The sequence below is a fragment of the Chelonia mydas genome, chromosome 1, assembly GCF_015237465.2.
Source record: "Chelonia mydas isolate rCheMyd1 chromosome 1, rCheMyd1.pri.v2, whole genome shotgun sequence".
Taxonomy (NCBI): Eukaryota; Metazoa; Chordata; order Testudines; family Cheloniidae; genus Chelonia; species Chelonia mydas.
In genome coordinates, this window is record NC_057849.1 from 48,964,093 (window position 1) to 48,989,018 (window position 24,926).

General features: G+C 44.7%; 1 protein-coding gene and 1 non-coding gene across 11 annotated transcripts in view; one reads left to right on the plus strand and one right to left on the minus strand.

Moving 5' to 3' along the window:
- The window catches only part of STARD13 (StAR related lipid transfer domain containing 13), a 492,723-nt gene that overhangs the window by 222,170 nt on the left and 245,627 nt on the right, over positions 1-24,926 (minus strand). The window contains exon 1 of one of the 10 annotated variants that reach the window (XM_043531762.1): positions 1,424-1,646. The exons of the other annotated variants lie outside the window; for them this stretch is intronic. Coding sequence (XP_043387697.1) covers positions 1,424-1,550 — 127 coding nt within the window. The 5' untranslated portion in view covers positions 1,551-1,646. Of the gene's footprint in view, positions 1-1,423; positions 1,647-24,926 lie in introns of those variants that run through there. 10 annotated transcript variants of the gene reach the window in all.
- On the plus strand, positions 24,188-24,260 carry TRNAQ-CUG. Its single transcript has one exon. It is a non-coding gene; the product is annotated as a tRNA-Gln (tRNA).

Consider the following 24,926-nt stretch of genomic DNA (forward strand, 5'->3'; position numbering starts at 1 on the left):
GTCTCAAAAGTTGCGGACAGATTGCAAAGTGAGTCAGGCACCTAATCTGCTTAGGCACTTTTGAACATCCCACTAGGAGCTTATTTACATCATTAGGTACCTAAATACATTTGAAAATCTGGCCCCAGGTCCTCCATCCTCCAGGTAATTAGAAATATAATGGGTGGATGTTGGGATGTAATTGGGCAGTTTACTTCTTAATTTGGATCTGGTAATTTTGAAGTCTCCCCTTGCAGGGTATGTCCTCACTGCAGAGTTAACAAGGGATCATACCCAGGTTTTAACCCTAACCCCATACCATCCACACACAAAACCCTTTCCCTCAGTTTCCACCTGCTTTGCCAGCTGAGGGTAGAGCTCACAACGCTCTATATGACTGGGAAACTGCCCCCAGGGTGGGTAAGGAAGGGCATGGGAGCGGACTGTCCTCCTCATGACCTGCTCTGGCTTTGTAACATCCAGGGGATGGATCTCCCTGCCTCCTCCATATGGGGATCCGTCTCCCTTCTTACTGCTTGGTTCGCTAATAGTATCTCAAAGAGCCATCAATAATTGAGAGCTGTCACATATAGGAACTCTTAGAAGTTACAAAAACAGAGCAAAAAGAAAAGGAGTACTTGTGGCACCTTAGAGACTAACCAATTTATTTGAGCATAAACTTTTGTGAGCTACAGCTCACTTCACCGGATGCATACTGTGGAAAATACGGAAGATGTTTTTATATACACAGACCATGAAAAAATGGGTGTTTATCACTACAAAAGGTTTTCTCTCCCCTCACCCCACCCTCCTGCTGGTAATAGCTTATCTAAAGTGATCACTCTCCTTACAATGTGCATGATAATCAAGGGGGGCCATTTCCAGCACAAATCCAGGTTTTCTGCCCCCCCAAACCCACTCTCCTGTTGTTACTCTGAAAAACAGAGCAAGAGCACTTGGGTGCTTCAGCTGTAGAGGTGGGTGTATAATGTGCAGACACAGCGCCATAGGGAGGGGACATAGGCCAAAACTGGACAGAGGACAGACACTCAACTGCTCAGGGGGCACACAAAGCACTGCCTAGAGCACAAAGCTAGTGAACACAACACACACTCATGGCTGTATTAGGCACTAATGCACACCCACGCACCTCACAGCTGGCTAAGGCACTACGGCACAGCCACTACGCTGTATAAGCCCCGCTCCCACAGCTGCAGCCCGCACTAATGCCCCGCGGTGCAGGGCGCACTCGGCGCTGTACGAGCCCCGCACAGAGCTGCTGTTGCACAGCGGGAGCCGCCAGACAGGTGACTGCCTGAGCAGCGCAGCGGCAGCAGCGCCGCCGGGACAGGACCCCACTGGAAGCGGGCACTGCTCCGGCAGGAGAGCCAGGGCAGGGACCCCGACTCCTACCCGCGGGGGGCAGTGCGCTCGCGGGACTGACCTGCCAGCCGCCTCTCTCGGACGTTTCTCCACAGTAAATCCCAGGCTTTGGCGGTGGAGTCCCGCAGCTGCTCGCTGAACGACCGCCGGAGCTGGGGCTTGGCAGACCCGCGCTGGCCGCTCATCATTGAGTCCCCCGCATCGCCGCGGACTCCCCGCGGCAGGTCCGGCTCCGCGCGCGCGGGCTGCGGCTCAGGCGTCCCGGGACGCGCGGCGGCGGCCAGGCACCGGGAGCGGCAGGCGGCGTGTGTGTCAGACCCCGCGGCGTCCCCTCGTGTCACTGCAGCTCCGAGAGGCTCGGCTAACCTGTGCCTGTCTCCCCGCGGGCTCGCCCCGCTCCCTCTCCCTGCGGGCGCTGACCCGAGCCTGGCTCCTCGCGGCCCCGCTCGCGGAGCGCCCCAGCGCATGGGCCAGATGGACAGCAACTTATCCCCCCACACAGCAACTCCCCTCCCAGCGCACCAGGGGCTCCGCGCTCTTCTTCCTCTCGCTGCCTTCCCGCCTGGCTGTCCCCGCAGCCACTTGTCGCCAGGCTCGGCCCGAAGGGCGGATCACTCCCGAAGGTTTGCCCCGTCTTTGCGGGCCATTCCGGAGCCTGGCTGCTGCGTGGCCACGCAGGGAGCCTTGCCCCCGGCCGAAGCCTGGCAGAGACTTCCAAGCACCAGACCCCGGCCGGCTCGCATGGTCCCAGTAAGAGCTGCAGGAACTGGCCCCAGCTGAGAGCAGTTTTGGTCTTTACTATCGGACTCGATCGGCTGAAACACCTCCAGTAGGTTCTATTTACCTGTTACACACCCCAGCTAGGCCCTGGGCTCCCTCCCAGCACAGCCCCCTAGCCCCCTGCACTGCCACAGCCCCACCACTGGAGCCCCTGCCTGCTGGGGTGCTAGTGTCAGGGGCCACCCCCCAACCATGTAATGGGAACCTGCCACTACTCCTGGGACACAGCAGGGAGGGCTTGGCCTCTAGCTGCCAGAGGATTCAGAGTCGGGGATCCTCACTTCCACCCCTAACAGAGGTGCCCGTTGTGCGTGGGAGGGGGCTTCAGACCACCGCAAGTGAGAACTCACCCACCAACACCCCCACATAGCCATGATAGGATGGCACCAGCAAGGCATCCCCACCTTCATACAGTATCCTCTGTTCCTTTCCTCAGGGGACTTCCCTATGTAGGAAACCATGCTCCAAGGCCCTTCCCCTACTCCCTAAGACCATGCACCAAGGGGGTGGGGGTGTCAGCCCTTCACCCACTGTCCTGGACCCCTGCTTCAAAGAAAGGTTGGCAACCACTGTTCCCTTCTAGTTTTGTGAGTGTACCAACTGCCTGGCGTAGCTCAAATTTATCGCCCCTCCCCAGCACCTTTTTCCTTCCCCTCTTCCCCATCCCTTTTCCTCCCCTCCCTCTTCATTCCTTCCACACCCCACTTTCAGGATTGCCTCCTCCACAACCCTCACTCAGGCAGCCACTCCTTTGGTACACAGGGTCAGAGGGGGCTCACCTCCCTTAGCCCCTGACCATCCAGGGAGCAGCTTCAGGTCCTGGACTCCCTCAGACCAAACAGCCAGAAAAATCGAGTGGCTGGGGGCTCCAGTGGCTGCAGCCCCTTTCCTTCTCTGGCCCGTAGCAGAGCACCAGCGGCTGCCTATCTCCCCACTTCATTGGGAGCAGGGACAAAGCCTGAGGGAGACAGGCAGAAGGGGGCACCCCTTAGGCTTTCTGAACCAATGCAAGTAGTCCTTTTAGCCCTGGTCTACACTGGGGGGGAGGGGGGAGAGGGGAAATTGATCTAAGTTATGCAACTTCAGCTACGTGAATAACGTAGCTGAAGTCGACGTATTTAGATCTACTTACCACGGTATCTTCACTAAGGTTAGTCGACTGCTGTCGCTCCCCCGTCGACTCTGCCTGTGCCTCTAGCAGCGGGGGAGTACAGGAGTCGAGGGGAGAGTGCTCGGGGATCGATTTATCACATCTAGACTGGACATGATAAATCGACCCCCGCTGGATCGATCGCTGCCCGCCAATTCAGCAGGTAGTGTAGACATACCCTTAGTTGCAACCTTTGTTAATTATGACTGTGTTGGAGAGTCTGAAGGAACTCAAATGTGAAACTGCAGAACTACTAACTGTGGTTGTGTAATCTATTATTTAAATCAGCTTCTGAAGAGATGACTGGAGGATTGCTAATGTGATGCCAATTTTTTAAAAAAGCCCCAGAGACAATCCTGGCAATTACAGGCCAGTAAGGCTAACTTCAATACCAGGCAAATTGGTTGAAACTATAGTAAAGAACAGAATTATTAGACACAGATGAACACAATTTCTTGGGAAAGAGTCAACATGGTTTTTGTAAAATGTCTCAATCTATTAGAATTCTTTGAGGAAGTCAACAAGCATGTGAACCAGGGGGAGATCCAGTGGATATAGTGTACTTAGATTTTCAGAAAGCCTTTGACAAGATCCCTCACCAAAGGTTTTAAGCAAAGTAAGCGGTCATGGGATAAGAGGGAAGGTCCTCTCATGGTTAAAAGACAGGAAACAAAGGGTAGGAATAAATAGGGAGTTTTCAGAATGGAGAGAGGTAAATAGTGGTGTCCCTCAGGGGTCTGTACTAGGACCAGTACTATTCAACATATTCATAAATGATCTGGAAAAGGGGGTAAACAGTAGGGTGGCAAAATCTGCAGATGTTACAAAACTACTCAAGATAGTTAAGGCCAAAGCAGACTGTGAAGAGTTACAAAGGGATCTCCAAAACTGGATGACTGGGCAACAAAATGGCAGATGAAATTCAATTTTGATAAATGCAAAGTAATGCAAATTGGCAAAGATAAGCCGAACTATACATATAAAATAATGGGGTCTAAATTAGCTGTTACCACTCAAGAAAGAGTATATGTTTTTATGGTTTCAGAGTAACAGCCGTGTTAGTCTGTATTTGCAAAAAGTATGTTTTTAGAGAACTATCCACAATGACTCCAAGATCTCTATGTGCAGTGGCAGTCAAAAAAGCTAACAGAATATTGGGAATAATTAAGAAAGGGATAGCTAATAAGAGAAAATACGATATTGCCTTTATATAAATCTGTGGTATACTCACATTTTGAATACTGCATGCAGATCTGGCCATCCATCTCAAAAAAGATATATTGGAATTGGAAAAGGTTCAGAAAAAGGCAACAAAAATGATGAGGTATGGAACAGCTTCCTTATGGGGAGAGATTAATAAAACAGACTTTTCAGCTTGGAAAAGAGAAGACTAAAGGGGCATATGATAGAGATGTATACAATCATGAATGGTGTGGAGAAAGTAAATAATGAAGTGTTATTTACTCGTAACACGAGAACTAGGGGGGTCGCCAAATGAAATTAATAGGCAGCAGCTTTAAAACAAACAAAAGGAAGTATTTCTTCCCACAACACACAGTCAACCTGTGGAACTCTTTGCCAGAGGAGATTGTGAAGGCCAAGGCTATAACAGGGTTCAAAAAAGCTAGATAAATTCATGGAGGATAGGTCCATCAATGATTATTAGCTAGGATGAGCACTGATGCAAAATCATGCTATGAAGTGTCCCTAGCCTCTGTTTGCCAGAAGCTGGGAATGGGTGACAGGAGATGGATCACTTGATGATTACCTGTTCCTTTCATTTCCTCTGAAGCACCTGGCATTGGCTACTGTCGAAAGACAGGATACTGGGTTAGATTGACTATTGGTCTGACCCAGTATGGCCGTTCTTAAATTCTTATGTCTGTGCATCAGTGCCAGCGCTTGGGTTAGTGGTATCTAAAGTGAGTGCCCTGCACCAGGAACAGTGAAAGCTCACTAAAAGTGGGGGGACCACCAGTGCCTGAGCCAAACATCTTGCCTCTGCAGCCCCGCCTCCCTTTCTCCCCAAGGCCCTCCTCCTACACCGCCTCTTCCCCCTAAGATGCCACCTCTTCCCCCATCCCCCATGGCTCGCCCTTATGGCTGGGATAAAGTGATGGGGCCCTGCCTGTTCTGGCACTCCTGCCTTGCACTATACCAGGTACCTAGATTGGTAAGAAGCGGTCACATTGAACATTAACAGGGATCCCTATGTAGTGTAAATCAAAATAGAACCTGTTATATCAGCCTTACCCAGAGACTGGGGGCTAAAAGCAAACAAACAGATGGAGCTGGTGTTACTGCTCAATTAGTTTTAACAATCCAAGGATGATCTGTGCAGAAGTTTTTGCATAGGGCTGGTGTCTCAAAAAATAGTTGAGATTTGCTTGGATTCCTGTCCGAGCTTTACGTTTTAATACAGTATTGCTCTGAAATAGTTTCTGTATTTTCCCTTATAATCCTGAGAGAACTGTTTGTATAAGGTCCCTCTACTGTCAAGTCCCAACTTCATCTACAGTAATGGTAGAGCAGAGACAGAAGCCATACAGATTTCTGCAACTCCAAGCCCCCAGGCACCTGAACCTTGATTGGGAGACAGCCTCTAGGGAAGATGGATGCTTCTGCCTCTCTGCCCATTTAATTTGTTTTCCTACTGATACTGCCAATAAAAGTGTGTGCCACGTAAGATGTTTGCTTTGTGACAGGGGTTCCTGGAACTAGACTGACATCAGCAATTCATTTCCCACAGAATACTGAACAGCCATTCAAGAGTCATTAGGGACATGGTCTGGATTTGAAACCATAACCTAGATATGAAATGTTCTGTATCACTTTACCAACTTGTTGCTCCAAATACTCATTCAATGCCCCCAAATATTGTTAATGGTTTTCCTCCCACACCATTTACATCTCATCTCCTTTTATGTCCAGATGTCTTGTCTGTTACTAGTCCTTGTTTCTTCAGCTACTCTCTAAGGTGACCAAAAGGGGAGTAGAGAGATGTTTCACCACAATCTAGTAGTAGAGAGTAGAGAGATGTTTCACCACAATCTAGTCCTTGTTTTTTCAGCAGCTCCTCATAGATAATCTTGTGGGTTGTTTTACTGTTCAAAAAGCTAAATCAGGAGTTTACCGTAGTTCCACTTTAACCTTCTGACCAACAAAGCAAGCCTCAAATCCCAGCCCTTAATGAAGAGCTGTAAAAGAAATGGGGGGCCAGCACTCTGTGGAAGAGTTAGAGGGGCACAACAGGACACAAAAGGAGATTGTACTTAAGTGAATGAAAGTGTTAAAATTCAGGGCTTGAAAAAAAACACTACTTTTTGGTGAATCAGAAACTTTCCTGGAAGAATGACAGGGTTTAATTGATCAGTTTCAGAAATATTTCAATTGTCCTTTTAAAATGTCAGTTTAATCTGTTCAAAATGTTCCTAGCCCTTATGGTGTTAATGAAATCATCTTTATAAATGTTAATCAAAATTAAACCAATGCAGTGCTATCTTCCTGGAGTTGTACTCCACCTTATAGCTTTCCATGAGCAGCAGCAGAATGAAACTAACAAGACTATTCCCAACTGTGTAGGGTGCAGGGAATCTGACAAGAATCACATCTGTTTCATGCTTCTGTTGCTGATGGGGGAGTGGGGAAGGAGGGAGATCAGCAGCAAAAGCAGATACCATGCTTGTATACCCAGCAGGGGGACAAAAATGTGGATTAACTTTCCCATTCAGTAGCCAGCATATTTAGATATTACCCCAAAGAAGAGCTCTGTTGAGCTGGAAATCTTGTCTTTCAGTTTACTGGTCCAATAAAAGATACTACCTCATCACCCTTGTCCCTTTAATGAAAGTAGGCTGTAATCTGATTGTAAAAAAGGGATTAATTTTGATATATTTCACCTATATCAACAATTACCATAAGGGCACAGAATCATAGAATATCAGGGTTGGAAGGGACCTTAGGAGGTCATCTAGTCCAACCCCCTGCTCAAAGCAGGACCAATCCCCAACTAAATCATCCCAGCCAGGGCTTGGTCAAGCCTGACCTTAAAAACTTCTAAGGAAGGAGATTCCACCACCTCCCTAGGTAATGCATTTCAGTGCTTCACCACCCTCCTAGTGAAAAAGTTTTTCCTAATATCCAACCTAAACCTCCCCCACTGCAGCTTGAGACCATTACTCCTTGTTCTGTCATCAGCTACCACTGAGAACAGTCTAGATCCATCCTCTTTGAAACCCCCTTTCAGGAAGTTGAAAGCAGCGATCAATCCCCCCTCATTCTTGTCTTCCGCAGACTAAACAATCCCAGTTCCCTCAGTCTCTCCTCATAAGTCATGAGTTCCAGTCCCCTAATCATTTTTGTTGCCCTCCGCTAGACGTTTTCCAATTTTTCCACATCCTTCTTGTAGTGTGGGGCCCAAAACTGGACACAGTACTCCAGATGAGGCCTCACCAATGTCAAATAGAGGGGAACGATCACGTCCCTCGATCTGCTGGCAATGCCCCTACTTATACATCCCAAAATACCATTGGCTTTCTTGGCAACAAGGGCACACTGTTGACTCATATCCAGCTTCTCGTCCACTGTAACCCCTAGGTCCTTTTCTGCAGAACTGCTGCCAAGCCATTCGGTCCCTAGTCTGTAGCGGTGCATGGGATTCTTCCGTCCTAAGTGCAGGACTCTGCACTTGTCCTTGTTGAACCTCATCAGATTTCTTTTGGCCCAATCCTCTCATTTGTCCAGGTCCCTCTGTATCCTATCCCTACCCTCCAGCGTATCTACCTCTCCTCCCAGTTTAGTGTCATCTGCAAACTTGCTGAGGGTGCAATCCACACCATCTTCCAGATCATTTATGAAGATATTGAACAAAACCGGCCCAAGGACCGACCCTTGGGGCACTCCACTTGATACCGGCTGCCAACTAGACATGGAGCCATTGATCACTACCCGTTGAGCCCAACAATCTAGCCAGCTTTCTATCCACCTTAGAGTCTATTCATCCAGCCCATACTTCTTTAACTTGCTGGCAAGAATACTGCAAGCATGCTCCAAGATGCTCCAAAAAGTGCATTTGTAACTGACAATTCATATGTCTACATTTTTCCCCACTTCCTGTTATGATTTTAGTAAACATGAGTAGGAGGTAAATTTTTGGTTCACCACCTTCTTAATTTTCAGCAGTAGATATTAGAATGAATGAGTAGACAACAGATCAATGCTTCTGTGTCTACAGCATAAAATACTTTTCATTTTCCAAAACAAGCTAGATAACCTAGCCAGAGAAAAAGGGGCACGTTTTCCACTGATTCAGCATTTAAGCTGCTTGGTACTAGTCATTCCAAAATGGTTTAATTTCTGGTTATTCAATAAAAGTACATGATGAGCAGAAAAGGAGAAAATTCCCAGCTGCCCCTAGAGTACATTGCACTAGTACACAGTGATTTGGCTTTGCTTATTGCTAATGAAACATATGCAGGAATGAAAACTATTTCATTTTTTTTTAAACTTCTAGTCAGTCTTCACCCTTGGCATGTAAAAGGTTGGGAGAAGAACCATGCTATAACTGCAGCTCTGTTCTGCTGTTATTGTGGCACAAAAGATCTAATTTAGGTATATAGCTATTTATAGTACCCCCAATCACCATGGTAACTAGATGCCAGGATAATTAGCATGAGATGATAATCTGCCCTCAAACTAAGAGTATTCTTTAATTTAAAAAAAAAAGTTACAGTTTCTGTTATGGGGCCTGATGCAGCTCAAACTGAAGTCAATGGCAAAACTCTCACTGACAGTAAGTTCAGGTCCAAGGAGTGGAAAAATATGATAAAACTTCGGCTTGCTATTTGCAAGTTTCTGATAGAACAAAACAAAAGTAAAGCTGCTTTTTCTCTTTCATCTCCTGTTTTGTTATTACCAGTTACCCAAGATTTGTAGTTGAATAACCACTTTAAAATTTATTTATAGAATAGGATCGATTTTTATAGGGGAAAATACATCAGATACAGAGTTACAATTATAACACCCTGGGGATACAGCACCCACTTGTTTACTTTTGTATTGTTTTAGTATGAAATAAGAAAGCAGTGGAGAAAAATCAATTCCTAGTAAATGATCATGAAAGCATAGATCCTCCAAAGGCTCAGCTGTTACTACTGGTGTACTGCCAGTTTACAGTATGCTGACATTATGGGGGAGGGGAGTTGGGTGTAGAACACTGAAGCTTTTTAAATTGTTGGAGGGAGAACTGGATAGAAGCTTTTGAGGTAACTGGGTTGCTGACGGCGCATTGTAGTGAATTTTGTTGCTGAACTTTAGTTATGTTTGCATATGGCTTTTTTGGTATTTTTAGGTTACATCAAAGGTGCAGAGAGCTCATGGATAGCTGACCTCTTTTATAGTGTGGGTCTACATCTAAACAAGTCATTTGAACAAAGAAAGACATGAGTCATTGTTGCAATGACTAAATGGCCCAGCTTGTTCCCCGGTATCCTCTCCTTGCTTGTTATTCACATATGCACTCACATAGAAGCTGAAACATTTCTACCAAATTTTTAAGGTAGTTTTTATGGGAGGGAGCCAGCTGATACATGTCAGCTATGAAACAGCTTCTCTTGCCCTTTGGACCTGGAGATTAGCACCTATATCTCCATCTCTTTCCATTTCACCTTTCAAAGCTCTGGAAAAGGATCACTTCAATTGTGTCAAACCAACCTAATAGCTTTCTTTGACAGGGTAACAAGCCTTGTGGATGGGGGAAAGCAGTAGATTGACTTTTTGATAGTCTCACATGATCTTCTTATGAACAACCTAGAGAAATACAACCTAGATAGAGCCACTATAAGGTGTGTGCATAACTGGTTGGAAAATCATTCCCAGAGAGAAATCATCAGTGGTTCACAGTCAAGCTGGAAGGGCATATTGAATGGGGTTCCGCAGGGATCGGTTCTGTTCAATACCATCAATTATTTAGATAATGGCTAGAGAGTACACTTATAAAGTTTGTGGACATTACCAAGTTGGGAGAGGTTGCATGTGCTTTGGAAGATAGGATTAAAATTCAAAACGATCTGAGATCAAACTGGAAAGATGGTCTGAAGTAAACAGGATGGAATTCAATAAGGACAAATGCAAAGTACTCTACTTAGGAAGGAACAATTGGTTGCACACATTAAAATAGGAAATGACTGCATAGGAAGGAGTACTGGAGAAAGGGATCTGGGGGTCATAGTAGATCACAAGCTACATATGAATCAGTGTTACACTGTTGCAAAAAAAGGAAAAATCATTCTGGGATGTATTAGCAGGAGTGTTGTAAGCAAGGCACAAAAAGTAATTCTTCCACTCTACTTCGAGCTGATTAGGTATCAACTGAAGTATTTGTCCAGTTCTGGGTGCTACATTTCAGGAAAGATGTGGACAAATAGGAGAAAGTCCAGAGAGAGCAAAAGAAAATTATTAAAGGTCTAGAAAACATGACCTGTGACGGAAGTGTTGTCGGTAGCTACCGGTGTGGTGCTCCACTCGTTTGATGATGATAACAGTCAGCTGCGTGCGTGTTCCCTCTGTGTGCTTCCCCAGCTCTGCGCAGATAGCTAACACAGCAGACCCCGAGAGAACCCCCAAAAAACACAGACTCTAGTAAGGTACGAAGGAACCTGAGCCAGGTTTATTGTCAAACGAAGCACAGTAATAGTTCCCTATAGACTCTACAGGGCATACTATGAATTTGTGCTCCCTGGACACAGCTCAGTTCGTGGCGGGACACTCCACTGCCCCCTAAGCTGGACAAAGCTATGCACTCTGGGACCTACTTTTATACCGTTGCAGGACAGATTATTCATCATAGTTCAAACGAATCTATCCATCACGTTGTCCTTTTGACCCTGTCTTTAAGATGCACCTGCCTGTTCCTTGTTATGTCTGTTGAGTATTCTGCTGCCGTCTTGGCACAAGTTCCTCTCATTAGCGCGTGTGTGTGTGTGCGCGTGCGCTTCTAACAACCTTTTCTTGCCAACTTCTGTGAGTGGGACCTGCCTCTGGCTCACAGCCCAGCTTTGCTTATCACTGCCTGGAAGTACTTTGGTTCAGGCTTCAGGCCTCAGACTGGGCCTCTGATACAAGAATTTATGTTTCAGGGCCTCCTCTTACTACAGGAAGATTGAAAAATTTGACAGGTTTCAGAGTAACAGCCGTGTTAGTCTGTATTCGCAAAAAAAAAAAAGGAGTACTTGTGGCACCTTAGAGACTAACCAATTTATTTGAGCATAAGCTTTCGTGAGCTACAGCTCAGTTCATCGGATGCAGTGAGCTGTAACTCACGAAAGCTTATGCTCAAATAAATTGGTTAGTCTCTAAGGTGCCACAAGTACTCCTTTTCTTTTTGAAAAAATTGAGTTTGTTTAGTCGGAGAAGAGAAGACTGAGATGAGACATGGTAACAGTTTTCAAATACGTAAAAGGTTGTTACAGTAAAGAGGTAAAAAATTGTTCTCCTTAACCTCTGAGGATAGAAGAGGCAATGGGGCTTAAATTGCAGCAAGGGCAGTTTAGGTTGGACATTAGGAAAAACTTCCTAACTGTCAGGGTGGTTAAGCACTGGAATAAATTGCCTAGGGTGATTGTGGAAACTCCATCATTGGGAATTTTTAAGAGCAGGTTAGACAAACATCTGTTAGGGATTGTCTAGATAATGCTTAGTCCTTCCATGAGTGCAGGGGATTGGACTAAACGACCTCTTGAGGTCCCTTCCAGTCCTACAATTCTATAATTCAGTTCTGCCAACAGCTGAGTAAAGAAAATCCCCAATCTGCTGATTTTCACCAATTAAGGGCCAAATTCTGTCACCCTTGCTCACAGTGATTAATCTCATTCTACACATTGCCTCTTTGAGATAAAGGGGACTACTTGCAAAGTAAAGCACTATTCAACTCGAGTAAGGTGTGTGGCAAATTGCCAGCACAACTATGACGGGTCTCACACTTTTTCTTCTTGGGCGGGGGTTCAAGGCACCATTTCTTGCCCCTGAACTGGGGTATTAACTGCCCCACTAGTGTCCTAGAGGAGGCGAGTGGAGAGGGCGGGACCTGGGCCCGCCCTCTACTCCAGCCCAGGGGCCCTAGGGATAGTGGTAAACCACTAGAACTAGCAGTTCCTTCCCCTGGGCTACTTCCCTCTCCTGCCCTTCAGCTTGTGGGGCTTCCTGCCCTCCCTCTGCACAAACCAGGTGTCCCTTTACCTAGGGTCTTAGTCTTCTTAGCCCACCGCAGCACTTCTCCAAACTCTCCTCTGCTTCCCTCCAAACTGCTCTCTGCTCCAACACCAACCCACTCTGCTTCAACTCCTCCTCTTGTCTGATTGAAGCAGGGGGTTTTTAATCATGTGACTGGCTTCAGGTGCTTTAATTAATTTATAGCAAACTTTCTTCCCTCTACAGGGAATAAGGCTCCCTTCTAACACTCTCCTGCTGCAGGAAGCCCCCCCGCTCTAGGCCACCAGGTAACTCAGGAGGGTGGAAGACCACGAGTGTCGAGGAAGCCCCCCCGCTCTGGGCCTGGGCTAACCTGAACACCTCTCCCTCCTGAAAGCTGTTGTGTTATACCTTCTGATTGCGTTGTTTTGTTGCTAAGTTTTTCTTTATCTTTTTGTAATTTCTGTAATTGTTACAAATAAATTTCTTTTCTGTTTCAAAAAAAAAAAAAAAAAAAAAAACACACTCTCCTGCTGCCCTCTGGCCATGCTGTATCACAGGTGGTATAATTGGCTTTACATTTGTTCAGAAGTGGAGCACTTCAGTGTCACACTAACTCTTTTGCAAGGCTCCATCTCCCTCATTCCAACTCTTTTCCCTCTGGGAAATAAAGATATTCTTCTGTATATGGCATGAAACAGTGGCTCTCAGCCTTTCCAGACTACTGTACTCCTTTCAGGAGTCTGATTTGTATTGCATAACCCCAAGTTTCACCTCACTTAACAACTACTTGCTTACAAAATCAGGCATAAAAATACAAAAGTGTCACAGCACACTATTACTGAAAAAAATGCTTACTTTCTCATTTTTACCATAGTTTTAAAATAAATCAATTGGAATATAAATATTATACTTACATTTCAGCGTATAGTATATAGAGCAGTATAAACAAGTCATTGTATGAAATTTTAGTTTGTACTGACTTTGCTATTGCTTTTTAAGTAACCTGCTGTAAAACTAGACAAATATCCAGATGAGTTGATGTTCCCCCGGAAGACCTCTGCTTGTCCCTAGGGGTACGTGTACCACTAGCATAAAAGAATAGTGCAGGACTCTCCTTCATAATGACCACACTGTAAGTGCAGGTATAGAATCCAGTTACTATTATTAATTTGTATTACTATAGAGCCTAGGAGCCCTCACCATGGACTAGAGCTCCACTGTGCTAGGTGCTGTACAAACACAGAACAAAAAGATGGTCCCTGTCCCAAAGACCTTACAATCTAAGTACCAGAGAAGAGACAACAGATAGGCACAGACATATAAGATAGCAGTGGCGGCTAATGTATACAGGGTGTTGGGGTACCGCCCTTCCAAAATAAAATCAACATTTATTTTACACTTTTCTACCCACTCATCAACTTATTCCCTTTGCATTCTCCCTCCATCATGCTACTCTTGCCCACCCAAAACCTTCCTACTTTCTACTGCTTGCCCCCCACTGGTGTGTGTGTAACTAAATATTGACCAAAAACACAGTAAATTTGCTATGTTTGTGATTTGTATTTAGTGGCAGAGCGTTTCTTTCCACCACCCCCGTGGCAAATGCAGTTATGATTTCCAAGATCACAAGAGGTGATTTTAAGTGGGGTTTTGGATTCATTGCCCAAGCCCCATGCTGCGGTATCTGCAGAGCCGCTAGGACTGGCTTGAGTGGCAGACTCTCTCTCCTTCTCTTGGGCTCAGCTGTCTGAGACTGTGCAATTCCGTGCTGCAGTGAAGGTGAAGAAGCTGCTGGAGGAGGCCTTGCCAGGCAGAGCAAGAGGAGGAGGTGGTGGTAGTAAGAGAAAACGCAACAGAAGGAGAAGAGGATGAGGATCATACGAAGGAGGTCCAGGCTGGCCCAGGACTGGCTGCCAATGTAATTAAAGGCCCTTGGCAGCATAGGAGGGCAACTTTCCAAGGGCTGATCCTCCCCTTCTCCATGTTTGGATGTGTGGGTGGTCCCCTGGGGGCAAGTGGGCATAATTTTTTCTGCTATGCCCTCCTTGCCCCAAAATTCACCAGTTCCACTACAAGGGAGCACAAGGAAACAATAAGACAATACTGGTCAGCATGACAGGCAGTGGTCTCAACACACCAGTGGCTTAACCATTGTCAAATTTCTTGTAGGCATGGCAACAAAGGAGAGCTGTAAAGAGGAATCTAAAGGAGCATGATGAGGTAGCTTTGCGGATGTTCACAGGGAGAACCTCCCACATGTGAAAGGCAGCATGGGAAAAAAAATTCAGACAAGCAACTTCATCCTAATGACTGGGTGATAGAGGCTGGGATCAGGGGCCGACTAGAAGTGGGAGCTTCACAGATTCCAAGTCCAGAGCCACTGTGACAATCTAGTTTGACCTCTGTACACTGGCCCTAGAACTTCCCCAAAATATTTCCTAGAGCAGATCTTTTAAACAAACATCCAGTCTTGATTGAAAAATTGTCTGTGATGGTGAATCCACCACGACCCTGGGTAAATTGTTCCGGTGGTTAGTTACCCTCACTGTTAAAAATGTATACCTTATTTCCAGTCTGAATTTGTCTAGCTTCAGCTTCCAGTCATTGGATCATGTTGTAACTTTCTCTGCTAGATTGATGAGCCCATTATTAAATATTTGTTCCCCATGTAGGCACTTACAGACTGTAATCAAGTCACTCTTAACCTTATTTTTAAGATAAATAAATTGAGATCCTTGTGTCTATCAGTACAAGGCATTTTTTTAAATCTTTAATCATTCTCATGGCTCTTCTCTGAACCCTCTACAATTTATCAATACCCTTCTTGAACTGTGAGCACACAAACAGAACACAATATTCCAGCAGCAGTTGCACCAGCGTCAAATACAGAGGTAACATAATCTCACTATTCCTCCCTGACATTCTCATTTTTATGTATTTCGGGATCTCATTAGCTCTTGTGGCCACAGTGTCCCACTGGGAGCTCATGTTCAGTTGATTATACACTATGACCCCCGAATCTTTTTCATTGTTACTGTTTTCCAGGATGATGTCCCCCATCCTGCAAGTCTGCCCTACATTCTTTGTCCCTATATGTATACCTTTACATTTAACAGTATTAAAACCCATTATGTTTGCTTGAATCCAAATTGCTCGGAATCAGTGACCTGTCCTCTTCATTATTTACCACTCTTCCAATTTCTCAGTGATGGTTTTGTGTTTTCTTTCAGGTCATTGATAATAATGTTAAACAGCATAGGGCCAAGAACCAAATCTTGCAGGACTCCATTGGAAGCACACCCACCTGATGAAAATTCCCTGTTTACAATTACATTTTGAGATCTTTTATTTAGCTGGTTTTTAATCCATTTAATGTATGCCATGTTAATTTTATATCATATTTTTAAATCAAAATATCATGGGCTATCAAGTTAAACATCTTACAGAAGTCAAAGTATATTACATCAACACTATTACCTTTATCAACCAAATTTGTAATCTCAAAAAAAAAAAAAGTCAAGTTACTTGACAGGATTTGTTTTCATAATCATGTTGATTTTCATTAATTACATTACCCTCCTTTAATTCATTATTAATTGAGTCCTGTATCAGCTGATGCGTTATCTTGTCTGGGATCGACGTCAGGCAATAAGCATATAATTATTCAGGTAATCCCGTATACCCTTTTAAAAAATTCTGACAGCATTAGCCTTTTTCCAGTCTTCTGGAATTTCCGCAGTGCTGCAAGACCTATTGAAAATCAACATTAATGGTCTAATGAGTGCCTCAGCTAGCTAGTTTAAAACACTTGAATGCAAATTATCTGGACCTTCTGATTTTAAAATGTCTAACTTTAGTAGCTTCTGTTTAACATCCTCCAGAGAGACTAGTGGAATGGAAAGAATGTTATCACCATATGATGAGACTGTATCTGTTTTTCCCCCCCAAATACAGAATAGAAATATTTATTGAACACTTCTGCCTTTTCTGCATTATTATTAATAATTCTACCATTTCTATCTAGTAATGGACCAATACCATTGTCAGGATTCTTTTTGTTACTGATATATTTAAAAAATTCCTTATTGTCCTTAACTGTGCTGGCCATAGATTTCTCCTTGTGTCCTTTTGCTTCCCTTATCAATTTTCTGCAATTCCTACTTCTGGTTTATATTAATTACTATCAGCTTCCCCTTTATTCCACTTGTTATATATTTTTATAGCTGTCTTCACTTCCCCTATAAATCAAGTAGCTTTTAAAACTAGTACAGCCTTCTTCCTTGATTGTGGCTTTTGAAGCATCCAGTAAGATGTTCTTAAATGATTCCCAATTATCGTTCATATTTTTCTATTTAAATTCTTCCTCCAGATGATTTGGATCATAACTGTTTTCATCTTTTGAAACTATCCCTTTAAATCCCCATGTGTATATTGTTTTATATATTACTGGTCTGGACTTTATTCTGCTTCCACATTATAAATGTGATCAAGTCATGACCACCTGTACCTAAGCTATCATTACATTGTAGTTTTGTGATCTGTTCCTCTTTTTCTGTGAGGACAAGGTCTAATAAAGAATTCCTCCATGTTGGCTGCAATACTTTCTGAGTTAGGAAATTGTCATCCATAATGTTTAGACAGTCCAAGGATGTTTTAGTACAGGCAGCATAAGATGTCCATTATATGTCACTCAAATTGAAGTATCCCATGATTATACAGCTTTTTTTCCTACACATTATAGAGAGGTATATAAGGAGGGTGTCATCCTGTTCCCTAGTGTTATTTGGTGGTGTGTATACCCCATCTTGTGATTTAATCTGTTAGGACATTGATCCATAAGCATTCAAGGTCATTTTCTTCCAAGTTATCAATGTCTTGGAAACAGGTAATGCCATTTTTGACAGAGTGCCACTTTCCTCCCCTTTTGCACATTCAATCCTTCCTAAATAGGTTAGAACCATTGATTTTAACATGCCAGTTGTGCAAACCATCCCATCAGGTTTCAGTAATAACAACTAGATCAAATTTAGGCTCATAAATGAGCAATTCCAATTCCTCATTTGTTACCCAGGCTCCTAGTATTGGTGTGTAGGCAATTTGAGAATTTATTTTCTTCATTTCTATATTAAATTAGATAGTAAATGAGAGATGGTAAATAGGTTGAGGATAAGACATGAAGGGTCTTAAAACTGAAGTAGCAGCTTGTGTTTGATGTGACAAAGAAGAGGGAACCAGTAGAGGGATGCAAAGAGAGGGGTGACAGGATCAAAGTGACGGGCTCAGAAAATGATCTTTGCAGCAGCATTCTGAATGGATATGAGCAGGACCAGACTGTAATGATTTTCTGACAGAAAAGTCACTTCTTGCAAAATGAAAACTGTCCATGGAAAAATTTCAATTTTTCTAGAAAATTGTTCCCAGCTCCCTGGCTCTCTCTAGCTTTCAGGCTCCCCAGAAGCCTCACCTCCCAAGCTCTCAGGCTTCCCAGCTCAGCAACTTTCCAACAGGTTGGAACAAAATGTCATTTTGACTTTTTCCTAAACAAAAACTTCAGATTTCCCATTCTGTGGGAAATAGCTAAATTGTGTTTTTCATTCTGTTTTAGAACTTTTTTTGTATCCCCTCCAGAATTCCCCACACAACAGGAACTGCAGCTTCTGGCCAGTTCTAGTTTTAGTTATGTGAATGGACAAGAAGGGCTCTATCTTAGAGATGTTAAGCAAAAAGAATTGGCAAGATTTAGATGCAGTCTGGATAGGAGGACCTAGAGAAAGGTGTGAGGTGAAAGTGATACGCAGGTTATAGGCCTGAGTGTTGTCCACAATGACTGAGAAAAGAGGTAGGATGGTGAACTTCAGGGGAAGATTATTGGATGGATAATATTTTAACCATATAGAACAATGTGAATGGATACTGGAAAGCAAGCCTGACACCTCAAGGTAAATTGAAATCTTCCCTGAACATCCTCAGCACAGCAATCATTGTGAACCTGTCAGTCCCCATCAGTTATCAGAGGAAAAGGAACAGACAAAATGAACGATTTCCTTAAAAGCTCTCAACTTTCTAAAATATGTCTCACTTTCTTTGTTCAAATGCCCTCTGCGATGCTCTTGTATGCTGTACAGTGCAGGTATAAAAAGGCCTGGGGATGGGGAAGGAAGAATCCATCCTTCAGTGACTGGGCAATTGTCTGGAAAGGTGAAATATATTTCACATGTGCTTGTCACTAAAGTGGAGTTTTTATATAAGGGTGAGACAGTGATACTTGTACTTTGGTTATGGGGATTGGTATCCTTGAAAAATGCATTAAGTAGTTTGCAAATTTGATGTGCTTAATATTCTTGAAAAAATTAGCAGTTATCTTGAAATGAGAAATGTGTCAGCATGGAAAGTCGTCTGCAACTCATACCTGACTCTCTCCTTTCCATTCCGGCTTCTTGACTTCATTTATTCTCTGTTAGTTGCCTAACAAAAACAAGCTATATTAAATTACATCTCCCTTTTTTGCAACTTTATTAATAACACATTGGGGCTTTATCTAAACTGGGATTTTTCACCCCAATGCCACTGGCATTGTAACAATCAGTTGTCTGGACACTAGTTCAGAGTCATCAGGAGTTTGTTTGCCACCAGGAGTTTTTTGGTAACCCTCATGTATCCTGGTCTACTCTACAATACATATCCATTGCCAACAACAGGTTCCAACTGTACAGTTCAGCTGCAGCCCAACTTGGTTTAGTTGCAAATTTAAGAACCTCTCTCAGACACACACACACTCTTGTCCAGTAATCAGGGTACTGACTGATGGAAATGTCTGCCAAATAATTACATTTTACAAATTATGGACATTTACAGAGCACGTTTCATCCCAAAGTACACATTGCACAGGAATCACTTCAACCAACACTCAAATGCAGCCATGTCTGTGGAGGAGTATGGCAGAAGTTTAACAGCTCAAAGCAACACTACGTAACATTTTAGGATGAAAAGTGAGGAACCCAACTGCAACAGCAGAGGGCATATTAGTATAATTACCAGAGTTGGAATTTGGCCAACACCCAAGCTAACATCCCTACTAATATAAAGTACTATAGGACCCTTACTGACTACATTAAAATTGTTTTGTTTCATCTGTGCTCCAGCTGTACAGAAACCCCTATCAGCAAGTTACACATTGATTCAATAGAGATTCAAAGTGAAGACTGGCATCTACTGAATTACCAACATAATGTCCTGCAACCACTTCATGTAGGTTTCCCAGGCAAGTTCTGAACCAGCTTCATCTGTGATATCTGGGATCACAGCACAATATGGTTTAGCAGGCTAAGTGTTACAGCAGTTCCTGCTAGCATGATGGATGCTTATTTGGTGACATTTAACATATCCGTCTAGTCCCACTGAGAAACAGGATATTCATGCTGTGAAGAAGAGGTGGGATTAGGTCAATCTACAATTCTTTCCATCCAAAAATATGTCTGTTTCTGTGAGAACATTTTGGTAGCGTCAAACAGCACCTGTATTCCATTAACTCCAAAAGCATTTCACTGTTTACAGTAACCAGGAAATGTCCATGTCTGTGTTATATTAACAAGTCAGCAATAACAACTGCAGTCTTATTTTTTAAGGTTTAGTAGAGAATGGTTTACTGTGACTCATGCTGCATGTTTAACTTTTTAGCTGAATGACATACAAACATGCAAGCCTGTCCTTGAGACCATGACAGAAGAATTAAGGGGAAAAAAGTTTGCTAGGAGAAGTCAGATATTAGTCCAGAAATCGCTATCTTGGTCCAGCAATCGCTATCTATCAGCATGTCAGGTGAAAGCCAACAAAAGCAAAAATAATTGCGAACTGAAACATTAAACATGTTTGTGACAGTAAAACTCATGCTTCTTCATCTTTATTTTATATATGTTTTCTTTACCTTGTGCATGTGTGTTCAGGGAATGGGACACACACAAACACACACACACACACACAGATAGTCTCATTCAAGGTCAAATTTCTGGGGAACAGGTATATATTACATAGATACTGGCAGAGTGTTAGGCTCTGGGGTATATTAGAGGCATGTATGATAATACATTTTATAAATTCATGGACATGTTACTGTGTAACCACATTAAATATAAAATTATTTCAATGTTAGAAGTGAAATCACTGAAGCAGATCATAATTTTGTTGTAGGCTCATACATATAATCTGAAATTTTGGGTGTCTGGTGCGTGGGTGAGGAGGAATGTAGGGGGCAAAAATGGCTATTTTCCTTTTGCAGGACTTCATTGGTATTGGCAACGTTTTGTTGGCATTGCCTTTATATTCACATGACATCAGTCTTCAGCCATGAAAGCTGTAAAATACTTGTGTTCACTCTCTCTCTAGGGATTGAAAATAATATTTTTCAATGCAGGCTGAACAATTCCTAAGAGCAACAGCAGTGAGGACCATACTAAGGCTGGCCTAAGTCAAGCGCACCAGGGGGAAGTTGTGGGAGAGGGTGTAACCTGAAGATAGGTTTCAGAGTAACAGCCGTGTTAGTCTGTATTCACAAAAAGAAAAGGAGTACTTGTGGCACCTTAGAGACTAACCAATTTATTTGAGCATAAGCTTTCGTGAGCTACAGCTCACTTTATCGGATGCATACTGTGGAAAATACTGATGATGTTTTTATACATACAAACCATGAAAAAATGGGTGTTTATCACTACAAAAGGTTTTCTCTCCCCCCACCCCACTCTCCTGCTGGCAATAGCCTATCCAAAGTGATCACTCTCCTTACAATGTGTGTGATAATCAAGGTGGGCCGTTTCCAGCACAAAGCCAGGGTTTAACACAAACGTCTGAGGAACAGGGGGGTGGGTGGGTAGGAAAAAACAAGGGGAAATAGGTTACCTTGCATAATGACTTAGCCACTCCCAGTCTCTATTCAAGCCTAAGTTAATTGTATCCAATTTGCAAATGAATTCCAATTCAACAGTCTCTCGCTGGAGTCTGGTTTTGAAGTTTTTCTGTTGTAATATCACAACTTTCATGTCTGTAATCGCGTGACCAGAGAGACTGAAGTGTTCTCCGAGTGATTTATGAATGTTATAATTCTTGACATCTGATTTGTGTCCATTTATTCTTTTACGTAGAGACTGTCCAGTTTGACCAATGTACATGGCAGAGGGGCATTGCTGGCACATGATGGCATATATCACATTGGTAGATGTGCAGGTGAACGAGCCTCTGATAGTGTGGCTGATGTTATTAGGCCCTGTGATGGTGTCCCCTGAATAGATATGTGGGCACAGTTGGCAACGGGCTTTGTTGCAAGGATAGGTTCCTGGGTTAGTGGTTCTGTTGTGTGGTATGTGGTTGCTGGTGTTTATTCGCTTCAGGTTGGGGGGCTGTCTGTAGGCAAGGACTGGCCTGTCTCCCAAGATTTGTGAGAGTGTTGGGTCATCCTTCAGGATAGGTTGTAGATCCTTGATAATGCGTTGGAGGGGTTTTAGTTGGGGGCTGAAGGTGACAGCTAGTGGCGTTCTGTTATTCTCTTTGTTAGGCCTGTCCTGTAGTAGGTGACTTCTGGGAACTCTTCTGGCTCTATCAATCTGTTTCTTCACTTCCGCAGGTGGGTATTGTAGTTGTAAGAATGCTTGACAGAGATCTTGTAGGTGTTTGTCTCTGTTTGAGGGGTTGGAACAAATGCGGTTGTATCGCAGAGCTTGGCTGTAGACAATGGATCGTGTGGTGTGGTCAGGTGAAAGCTGGAGGCATGTAGGTAGGAATAGCGGTCAGTAGGTTTCCGGTATAGGGTGGTGTTTATGTGACCATCGTTTATTAGCACTGTAGTGTCCAGGAAGTGGATCTCTTCTGTGGACTGGACCAGGCTGAGGTTGATGGTGGGATAGAAATTGTTGAAATTATGGTGGAATTCCTCAAGGGCTTCTTTTCCATGGGTCCAGATTATGAAGATGTCATCACTATAGCGCTAGTAGAGTAGGGGCGTTAGGGGACAAGAGCTGAGGAAGCGTTGTTCTAAGTCAGCCATAAAAATGTTGGCATACTGTGGGGCCATGCGGGTACCCATAGCAGTGCCACTGATTTGAAGGTATACATTGTCCCCAAATGTAAAATAGTGATGGGTAAGGAGAAAGTCACAAAGTTCAGCCACCAGGTTAGCCGTGACATTATCGGGGATAGTGTTCTTGACGGCTTGTAGTCCGTCTTTGTGTGGAATGTTGGTGTAGAGAGCTTCTACATCCGTAGTGGCCAGGATGGTGTTATCAGGAAAATCACCGATGGATTGTAGTTTCCTCAGGAAGTCAGTGGTGTCTCGAAGGTAGCTGGGAGTGTTGGTAGCGTAGGGCCTGAGGAGAGAGTCTACATAGCCAGACAATCCTGCTATCAGGGTGCCAATGCCTGAGATGATGGGGCGCCCAGGATTTCCAGGTTTATGGATCTTGGGTAGTAGATAGAATATCCCAGGTCGGGGTTCCAGGGGTGTGTTTGGAACCCCGGCCTGGGATATTCTATCTACTCTATCAAATCCTGACCTAGACTGTGGAGGCGGATTGCGGAACAGCTTCCTGGCCTGTTGAGGAGTATGGAGGCCCAAGGAGCAGAGAGTGGCACAGGAGTCTTTAAGGCCGTGGAGTCTCAAGTCCATGAGCTCAGAGAAGAGCCCCACTCCCTCAAATGGGAGGTCCTGAATAGTGGACTGCATCTCCTGGGATCTGCTCCTCATGGCCACTGCAGAGGCGACCACCCTGGCTGCTGAGTCTGTAGTGTCCCAGGCCATTTGGAGGGCCCTCTCGCCACCGCTGTGCCTTCGTCCACTAAAGCAGTGAACTCCTGGGCCGCTCATGTGGGAGGGCCCCCATTGAATTTGTTAAGGGAGTCCCACAGGTTACAATTATACCTGCCTAACAGGGCCTCGTGGTTAGACACCCGAAATTGCAGGCTGGCCATCGCATAAACTTTTCTGCCAAACAAATCCAGCCTGTTGGTGCCTTTTGTTCTTAGGGTGCCACTGACTTGGCCCTGCCTGTCCCTTTCATTAACAACGGACACGACCAGTAACGCTGCTGGAGGGCGTGTGTACAAATATTTGAACCCTTTTGCAGGGACGTAATACTTCTTTTCCACCTTCTTAGAAGTAGGTTAAATGGAAGAGGTGGTCTGCCACAGCGATTTGGCGATCTGAAGGACCCCTGGGTGGACGGGCAGCACAACCCAGGCTGGGGTGGAGGAGGATATAACATTAAAGAGGTCGTCGGACTCCTCCGCGAACTCCTCAATTTTTAAGTTCAAATTGGTAGCCACTCTTTTAAGGAGAGCCTGGTGCTCCTTGAAGTCATCGGGGGGCTGCCCATTTGGGAAGGACCAGCCACCGCTTCATCCAGAGACAACGACTGCACTGCCGGGGGAGGGACGGGTTCCCCTTCCTTTGAGGACGGCTCCTTAGGTGTTGGAGCCTGCTGTGCTGCCTCCATGTCGGATTCGGTACCGTGTTCTGACGCCGGTGCCAGAGGCGGCTTGTCCAAGGCACTCAGGGAAGACTGGAGGGAATATAAGACCTGCATTACGGTTACGCCCCACTGGTTCCAGTATGGCCACTGAGCGGGCCACTGTCCCTGCTGCCACGCCACCACTGCAGATACCGTATGAGTCTCACAGATTGGCAGCGAATCACCCCTCCTTGGTGAGGGGCTGAAATATAGTGCCCCAGTGGCCTAATGGATAAGGCATTGGCTTCTGAAGCCAGAGATAGTGGGTTCAAGTCCCATCTGGGATGAAAAACTACTTCCTTCCTGTAGAGAGCAAAGAAACCTTGGTCTTATTTTGGGGGGGAGGGATAGCTCAGTGCTTTGAGCATTGGCCTGCTAAACCGAGGGTTGTGAATTCAATCCTCAAGGGGGCCATTTAGCGATCTGGGGCAAAAATTAGGTATTGGTCCTGCTTTGAGCAGGGGGTTGGACTAGATGACCTCCTGAGGTCCCTTTCAACCCTGATATTCTATGAAATCCCAGTCTGACTCCGCCCATTGCCCTTCCGGTGACCAAGGCGGGGCCGTCGAGGACTGAGTTTGCTGACTGACCCTGGTCAGTGACTGGTGAGATAAGGGTGAGGATCGGTGTCCGCCTGATGAGTGGTACCAGGGAGGCAGAGACTGGTGCCGTGATGGGGAGCGATCCCACACCGGTGAGGACCGATGTCTGGGAGACCGTCTATGCAAAGGTGACCTGTGCCGCAGTGATTTTTGTCAGGAAACTTGCCAGTACTGGGTGTACAGGGACCAGGGCCTCGACTACGGTGTCCCATGCCTTGTGGGGGGGAGAGCGTGGTGTCGGTGACCTGGGCCTTCTGACTGGAGACCAAAGGTGCAGTGCCGGGGTCCTAGGCTGCAGAGATGGGGGATCTACACCTGCAGTCCAGGGACCAAGGGTTCTCCATTGTCCTA